This window comes from Notechis scutatus, chromosome 16, assembly GCF_049901735.1.
Source record: "Notechis scutatus isolate UNSWTSFEM ecotype Mainland chromosome 16, rNotScu1.2, whole genome shotgun sequence".
Lineage (NCBI taxonomy): Eukaryota > Metazoa > Chordata > Lepidosauria > Squamata > Elapidae > Notechis > Notechis scutatus.
In genome coordinates, this window is record NC_142024.1 from 1618291 (window position 1) to 1627612 (window position 9322).

A 9322-nucleotide genomic window follows, 5' to 3' on the forward strand; every position below is an offset into this window, starting at 1 on the left:
CCGCGCTGTGCCCTCGGCTCGTGTTCAAAACGGGGGCATCCATTCCAGGCTATTTTATTCTCAGGAATTCCATGGCTGGGAAGGGATTCCCTGATCAGGTGGGAACAAAGAAAGAGGTGGAAAAATCCTTCTTTTTTAAAAAAATAAATAAAATATCAGCAATTAATGATCCCTCAGCTTCAAGCCAGCCACAGCAGCTGCCTGGAGAGCACACAGAACTTGTCCTAATTTTACACCAACGTGTTTTCGGCGTGAATATCTCCAAACCCGTCTTAAGGGAATTTAAAAAAAAAAAAAAATAAGAGGAAAATAAATAAATAAAAGAGATTCCTTCTCAGCTTGATTTTCCCCTGCACCCTTTTCTGGCAGGGACACCCACCCACACACCCTTTCCACCAAGCGCCGTTATTTTTTTCCCCCCCTCTTTTTGAAATCTGCTGCGAAGTTAATTAATCAACTAATTGCATTCATTAGCGCTGTCAGCCATATCGGAATTATTCCAGGAGTTTATGGCGTTCCGAGAGAAAATTGCCAAGAGGTTGGTGGGTTTTTTCCGTGATGCAATTAAAAAAAAAGAGAGAGAAACCCAGCAGCCGAAGTAGTGATGGCTGTTTTTTTTTCTACTCTCCCCCCCTTTGCCCCCCCCCTTGTATGTTTTTGGGGAGGGGGCCTTGCAATTGATTTGGGGGGGTGGGAGAGAAAGAGAGAGTGATTTTTAAGGCACACAAAATTACGCGGATTTTATGCGGGTGTTTTTCTACTCCGTCTGGCGGTTGCCTGCTGCTTGATGGCGCTGCCCAGGTGTGCTGAGAGCTGAGGTTGAGGAGGGAGGGAGGGAGGGAGGGAGGAAAAAAGGAAGGAAAGGAAGGAGGGAGAGAGGAAAGAAGGAAGGAAGAAGGGAAGGAGAGAAGGAAGAAGGAGGGAAAGAGAGGGGAAGGAGGGAGGGAGGAGAGGAAGAAAGGAAAGGAAGGAAGGAAGGAGAGAGGGAGGAAGGAAGGAAAAAGGGAAGAAGAGAGGGAGAAGGGAGGAAGGGAGGGAAGGAGTGAGGAGGAAGGCAGGGAAGGAGAGAGGAAACGGAAAAGAGGGAAAGAGAGAAGGAAGAAAGAAAGAAGGAAGGGAAGGAAGGAAGGAAGGAAGGAAGGAAGGAAGGAAGGAAGGAAGGAAGGAAGGAAGGAAGGAAGGAGAGAGAAAAAGAATTGCCCACTCGAATGGATTGTTGAACATCTTTGTAATTTTTCTTTCTCCAAAAACTGAACCTTTGTTTTACGAACCTGGGCCCCAAAGATCCCCCAAGCCGGACCAAGCAATGCCCCCCGTTAAGCGTTTGGTGGCTTTAAAACCCAACCTTCCCCCAAACCCCAAAACTCACCCCTGAAACCGGGTGCACCGTCCAGCCGAGCTCGGCTGTCGCTGTGGTGGAATCCATCAATGTCTCTGCAGGCAGAAAAAAACCCCAAAAACAAAACAGAAACAACAAACCTGGTTAGTCCCATCCTTTCCCCCTTCGCTCTTCAGCTAAAAAAAAAAAAAAAAAATCCAGTTCACCATTGCACATTTCGCTCAGCAACCAATTTTTTTTTAAAGCTCTTAAAAGGCTTTCAACATAGTCTTCAACGTACAACCACCATTGTGCCCTGATGTTGTTAAGTGAGACGTGTGCGAAGTGAGCTTTGGCCGACGTTTGGCCCACACACAATTTTTGGCACAGGAGCCCAAAAAAGGTTAGCCACCATTGCCATAATCCCTTGCATCGGGGCGGCGTCTGGGCAACTGAATGGAGCGGAGTGTTTTTCCTGGCCAGATGCCTTTCCTGTCACCAGGGCGGAGTTTTTTTTTCACCCCAGCAGATATATTCTCATTGTGCCCAGAGAGAGAGAGAGAGAGAGAGAGAGAGAGAGAGAGATGCCCTCTTCCTAGAATCGGACTCACAGCCTCCTGATTGAGAGGCGATAACTTCGGCCACTAAATGAACTGTGATATAAACTGAGGATTGAAGATGGAATGATTATATTAAAAATAAATAAATGTATTATAAAATAAATAAATCGAGGACAGCCTGTATGGACGGAAACAGCTCACGTACTTTCCAACTGGGAAGATGCTTTTGAAAATCCATGTTTGTCCTACATTTCCTCTGGCCTCCTTTGTTCTTTTTCTCGTTTTAATGAAAAATAACCTTAAATAGATGATTTTGGCAGGTACGTCACCGAACGCCCATTCCAGGAGGCTAAATTTCTGCTGTCTCTGCTTGCAAAGGTTGCCCGCCTTGCCGGAAGCAAGTAGGGGTTCAAATGGGCAGAGAGAGAGATCTTTTTAATAAATAAATCCACAAATCAGGACGGCTTGATTCCAGGTCACTGCACAAAATACTCGACCTCTTCTGGCATCTTTCGCACAAGGAGCGGCTCGCCAAAGGGAGCCGGGATGTGATGCGGTCCTTCCCTGCCGATTTGGCATCAGGGGGGGAGGAGGGGAAAGCAAAATTACACCGGGCAGCCAGGTGTAGGAGCTCGACCTGTTGAACTAGCCGCCTGCCTCTCTGGATTCCCGCTGGACTTCTCTTGATCGGTCCATAGAACTTCTTCACCGCTTCACGGTGCGCCAAATCCAGCTGGAACTCTCCGGAGCCGAACCCCCAGTTAGTCAGTCCTCGACTTTAACGACCGCTGTGGGTTTGTCCACTATAGCGACAGGCGCCTTGGATGTAGTCGCCGAAACAACGGAAGACTCTCTTGAATCCCCTCGGCATTGACCAAACATCCCCATCGGTCCATTGCAAGAGGCTGAATTATTAGAAGGACAGAGATGGGAGGGACCTTGGAGGTCTTCTAGTCCAACCCCCTTTTCAAGCAGGAGACGCTTTCGTACAGAATAACAGAGTTGGGAGGGGCCTTGAAGGTCTTCTAGTCCAGCCCCACCACTCAAGCAGGAAACCCCATCCCATTCCAGACAAATGGCCGTCCAGTCTCTTCTTAAAAAACCTCCCGTGACGGAGCATCCGCAACTTCTGGTGGCAAGAAGTTCCACTGGTTAATTGTCCTCCCTGTCAGGAAATTCCTCCTTAATTCCAGGTTGCTTCTCAACTTGGTTGGTTTCCATCCGTTGCTTCTTCTCTTGTCTTCCGGTGTTTTTTGGAGAATAGCTTGACTCCCTCTTCTTTGGGGCAGCCCCTCAAATACTGGAAGGCTGCTATCCTGCCCCCCCACCCCCCGGTCCTTCTTTTCATGAAACTTGACCTACTCAATTCCTGCACTGGTTCCTTGTATGTTTTAGCTTTCTTAGGTGCTCTTCTCTGCACTCAACATCTCAACATCTTTTTTACATCATTGGCAACCAAAACTGGATGCCGTTATTCCAAGTGTGGTCTTCGAAATGAGGGTGGGGGGGGGGGAGAATATTTTGTATTGTGTTCACTGAAGCATCCTTCGTAACTTGATCATGATCTCTTGGAATATGAATTTAATTATTTCCTTTTTTAAAAATAAAATAAAAAAAAAATTCAATTACTAATGGGGTCTCCAGCAAGCTGAAATGGAAGCGCTGGCAAATATTCAGGGGAGAAAATCATCGTTGTCTCCCGTGGCTTGGATGACTTTCTTTTCTTTCCCTGTCTTTTGGCAGATAAATATACTTTTTTTTTTCCCCCCCTGCTAATGTGTTTTGAAATATTTTGGGTGGGGAGGTGAACCTGCCTCCGAGGTCCTGTTTTTCTTGGACGCCGTGGCTCCAGATTTATCTACTTCCCCACCCCGCTCAAAAAAAAAAAAAAAAGACTTTCCTAGAGCTGATAAAAGGAATTTGGTGGTGAGACAGATCTTGAACCAGCCTTAAAATACAAATTCTCGTAGTTCCTTGAGTTTTCTTCCACCAGAACGGACAAAGGGAGAAATTTGCTGAAGATAAGACTTCTAAAATCCATAATACATCACAAACGTCAGATTTGACGTTCTTATAGACCAGTGATGGTGAACCTTTTTGTCGCGGGGTGCCGAAAGTGCGGGTGCATGCCAACACCCACAATGCAATGTGCCCCGACCCCCTGCATGTACACGCACAACCCTCCTTTAATTGCACTGTGCGTGCACCTCCCAGCTGATATTCGGCCTTCTTTGAGGCCCTTTTTCGCCCTCCCGGATGCTCAAGAAAAGCCTCTGCAGCCTTTGGAGGCCGAAAAACCGGCCCGTTTTGTCACTTCCGGTATTTCCAGAAGCCCCGAGGCTGCAGAGGCTTTTCTTGAGCATCCGGGAGGGCGAAAAAGGCCTCAAAGAGGCTGAAAATAAGCTCGGGCTCATGTGCCCACAGAAATGACTCTGCACGCCACAGGTTCACCTTCACGGTTATAGATCGTACAGCAGTGGTGGGATTCAAAATTGTTTTACTACCAGTTCGGCTGAACCGGGATGAACCGTTAGAATACCACCACTGCTGTACAGGTGTAGTTACAAGTTGCAACAGCCCCCTGAAAAATGTGTCTTAGGACCGTCATCTCACAGTTACGACCGTTGAAGCATCCCCGGGGGTCATGTGATCCAAATTCGACCGCTTTTGGCAAGGGACTCATATTTATGATGGTGGCAGAGTCCCCAGGGTTACACCTTTTACGACCTTCGGACGAGCAACGTCCACTGGGAGGCCGGATTCGCTTAATGAACGTGTGACTAATTCAAGAACTGCAGGGATTCCCTTTGCGAACGTGGCAAGAAACGTTGTAAAACAGGGCTAAACTCGCTTAATACATGTCTCCCTTAGCAACATAAATTTTTGGGGCTGCATTGTGGTCGAGGACTACCTGTAAATTGGATTTTCCTCTGCTCCGTCGCCAGACTTTTAATGATTAATATTATAAACTGGCGGGTTTTTTTCACACCCCTCGGTTTTATTTGGGCACATCCATGGGGAAAATTTTGAATCACTAAAAAATCTCACATTTGTCCTGCCACAGAAACAATCCGTTTTTACGCAACCTCTTTTGAGATTCTCCAAAAGAAAGTAACCAACGTCTATCTAGGAGAAGCGGCTGGGTGGTATTTTTGGTTTGTTTGCAAACAAAGGCTGCCGTCGGCTTATTTTATTTTTAAATTTGAACAGGGTTGTTGGTTTTTTGTTTTTTTTCTCCTTCCCTTTTTTAAGATCGGGATTGCAGGTGGGCCTTGGTTTTAAGCTTCTTTATAGATAAATATAGTTTAGATAGATAGATAGATAGATAGATAGATGAGAGAGAGAGAGATGGGTGAATGAATGAATAAACAAATAAATAAATAGAGTCTACACAATTACACACCCCCCTTCCTCTTGCCAACCAACATCCTTCTCCGCCATTTTGAAAACCTCTCGCCTTGGCTCTCTGCACCCCCAAATTCGCTTCGAATTGGCGACACAACCCCCTCGCCTAGCCCACTGCCCCAAAGGGGGAACCAAAACAAAAAACAAAAACGGGGAGGAAATTAATTTTGTATCCATCAAAATCTTCCACCCAGGCCCCACTCAAAGCTCATGGAATGTTCCAGAAGCGACTCTTCAAATGTGGGATTTGGGGGGGGGGTGTCTTTGCAGGAAGGCGAACCCAGAAAAATCTCAAGACATTAAAAAAAACCCAGGTAGGTGGGCGGTGATTCGAAACAGATACTTCGATGTTTTCAAGCCTCACAACACATTAAATTTAATGTTGAATTCACGCAGCGCACATTAAAATACCCAAATTCCAGCAAATTCCAACGGACGGGGATTCCCAACAACTCAAAATAGGGTTTTTCTCACAACCATGACAATCCGAGAAACCCCCCAAACTCGATTTTAGCTTAGGGAGATTTCCCACGCCAAGAAGTATCAAAAAAATGCCACCTTTTTGCAAATTTTTCCTATCCCCCAAAAATGTCCCTTAAAGGTGTACAAAAGAGAAAAAGGCAGGAATGCCCACGGGAAGGGAATTCCATCAGAGGAATTTTGGAGAAAGATGATAGCCTGAGAGGAATTCTAATGCCTTTTCCTCACCATAACTATTAAAATATAAATATATATATAAAAAAATTCAAATTAGGGTGGCCTGAAACGCCAGCTCTCCAGTCTTAAAGGCCCGATGGATTAGTTTTGTGGCCCATTAAAATATTAAAAAATAAATTAATTTAAATTAGGGTGACCTGAAACGCCAGATCTCTAGGATTAAGGCCCAGTGTCAGCCATTAATATATATATATATATATATATATATATATATATAGGATTAAATAGCCAGTATATATATAGGCCCATTATATATATATATATATATATAAATATAAATATAAATAATATAAATATAAATATATAAAATAATTAATTCAAATTAGGGTGGCCTGAAACTCCAGGATTAAAGGCCCAGTGGATTAGTTTTGTGGCCCATTAAAATATTAAAAAATAAATTAATTTAAATTAGGGTGGCCTGAAACCCTGGATCTCCAGAATTAAAGGCCCAGTGGGTCAGTTTTGTGGCCCATTAAAATATATATAAAGAAATGAATTAATTCAAATGAGGGTGGCCTGAAATGCCAGAATGAAAGACCCAGTGGATCAGGTTTTTTTTTTTGCAGGGGCCGCCAAATCGTCCAAATTTTGCTGGTTCAAATCCGGCCCTTGCAAAAGCCACAATGACGACAACAGTTGGGATGCCACGTCCCTGCCATGACATCCTTCAGGTGCACAATGGCGCCATAACACACTGGATTTCCCCCTTAAAGACGGCGAGGGCTCGTTTAATCCCTGGGGGGGGGGGGGGGAATGCAACCCGTCAAAAAAAAAATGGATAGCTATCATTTTTGGATGGGGTGTGGGGCATGGAAGATGATAACCCACCCACCCCTTTCAAGCCCCACAGGGCATCAACCCCCCAGTTCCACCAACCCCCCCTCCCAATTCTTCTTCTTCTTCCTCTTCTTCTTTTTTCCTTCTTTCTTCTCTCTTGCCTCCCAAACCCACCCTGGATATGTAAAACACTGCAGAGCCAGCCCCCCGCTTTTTCCTCCACGCAGGGTGGGGGGAGCGGGGGGTGCAGCAGGCAGGGAAGGAAAGACGGGGTGTGGGCGGGTGGGGGGACGCCACCCCCCAAAAAGGCCAAGGGGTCTTTTCCCGCAGGGGTGGGGGAGTGAAGGAGAGGCGCCCAGCGTTTGCAAGCAAGCATCCCCCCCCCGCCAACCATGTGCATCCTCCGCCGGCCAGCCAGAGCATCTTTCCGAAGGAGGAGACCCCCCGCCCCTCCCCATTCTTCTCGGTGGGGCGAAGGGAATCGCTCCAAAGGCACCAACTGGGCTGACTGGGGAGACTGGGAAGCCGCCTCCGCCTCCCACGCCTCTCCCGACGCGCCGCCCCAAAGGGGGTTTGCAAGCGAGCGCCCGCGGGCGCCCCCTTCCCAAACCCCCTTGGGGTGCGTGCGTGTGTGTGTGTTGTGTTGTGTTGGTGAGGGTGGTGGTGGTCCCTCCCCCGTTGCCCACCGCGGCGGCCATCGCGGCCCTTCCCCACCCACCGCGGGGGTCTCCGAGGCGGAGGAGCATCCTTCTCCCCCCCGGCTTACCTTCCACCGAGGCGGCCGAGCGCGGGAGCAGCAGGAGCAGCAGGAGCCGGAGCGCCCCGGGCCGGGCGAGGGGTGGCGGGAGGGGTCGGGGGTGGGGGCGGCGGGGGCGGCGGCCCCATAGCGAGGCGGCTCTCGGCGGCTTCTAGGCGGCCATGGAGCTCCGGCGGGCGGGAGGGGGGAGAGAGGGAGGGGAGGGGGGTCCGGGGAAGGGGGGCGGGAGGGGGTAGAGGGGAAGGGGCTGCTGCTGCTCCTGTCCGGTGATCGGGCGGGCGGGCGGGCGGGCGGGGGTTTCTCTGCCGAGCTCGGCCGGGCGCCGCGGATGCTGCCTCCGCCGCCGAGCGCGGGGTGGAGACTGGCGCTAGAGGCGGGGAGGGGGCGGCCAAGCCTCTCCGACCGCCCCCTCCCCTCCTCTCCATCCCCCCTCGCCCGGCTGGAGAAGAGGGGTGGGCACGGGAGGGGGGCGCGGTGGAGCCTCCGCGGGCGGGCGCAGTCTATCGCCAGAGAAGCGGGAGCCGCCGCTCTCGAAGGTGCTGAAATGGGTGGGGGGAGAATCGTCTCTCTCCACGGCTCCCTTCCCTTCCCCCCCGGCCCCCTTCTCCTGGCACAGATCTACGGCGGGGCGGGGTGGATCCCAGCCAGGCAGGCGTTCTCCGCCAGCTGTTCGCTTGGATTTGGGAGATCCTTTGAAAAAACCCGCACCCCCGTGTGTGTGTGTGTGTGTGTGAAAGAGATCCCGCACTTCTCCTTCAAGATCCTGTTGCTTGGGAAAAGATCCCTCGCCTCGTTTCTCTCTCTCTCCTTCCCTCCCTCTCTCTCCTATCATCATCTATCAACTATCATCTTTTAAACACACCTCTCTCTCATCTCTCTATCAATCTATCTATAGTATTTATCTATCATCTGTCTATATCTATCATGTCTATCAATCATCTCTATCTACAGTATCTATCTCTCCATCTGACCACTAGCTATATCTTTCTATCAATATCTATCTATCTCTATCTATCTATCTATCTATCTATCTATCTATCTATCTATCTATCTATCTCTCCATCTATCTCTCTATCTCTATCTATCTATCTATCTATCTATCTATCTATCTATCTATCTATCTATCTATCTATCTATCTATCTATCTATATCTATCTATCTCTATATTTAAATCTCTCTCTCTCTCTCTCTCTCTCTCTCTCTCTCTCTCTATATATATATATATATATATATATATATATATATATATATATATCATCTGTATCTATCTATCTATCTATCTATCTATCTCTTTATCTCTCTATATCAATATCTATATCTATCTGTCATCTATCTATATCTATATATCTATATATCTATATTAATATCTATATCAATATCTCTATCTATCTATATCAATATCTAAATATCTATATCTATATCAATATCTATCTCTATATCTAAATATCAATATCTATCTATCTATATCAATATCTATCTCTATCTTTCTATCTATTTATATCTATATCTAAATCTCTCTCTCTATCTATCATCTATCTATCTTTCTATGTTTCTATTTATCCCTACCTACCTACCTATCACTCCATCTCTCTGTCTGTCCGTCCACCTCTCCATCCAATCATTTATTTATTGAATTTATTTACTGCCCCCTCACATTTCAGCGGACCAATAAAATTAAAAACCTTTTTCAAAAAAGCCCCACCGACTACAAAATGACAGACCCCCCCCCCAACTTCACAGCTGGTGTGTGTGGGTGTGGGTGTGTGTAAGGATCCGCCCATTGCACAA

The 9322-nt window shown here is 47.5% G+C and overlaps 1 protein-coding gene across 1 annotated transcript in view; it reads right to left on the reverse strand.

The window, feature by feature from the left end:
• The window catches only part of EPHB2 (EPH receptor B2), a 32984-nt gene extending 25330 nt beyond the window's left edge, over positions 1-7654 (reverse strand). Inside the window, 2 exon segments of the mRNA XM_087944691.1 lie at positions 1370-1434; positions 7544-7654. Of these exon segments, the coding sequence (XP_087800817.1) occupies positions 1370-1426 (57 nt within the window). The 5' untranslated portion in view covers positions 1427-1434; positions 7544-7654.
• Between the last annotated feature and the right edge of the window lie 1668 nt (positions 7655-9322).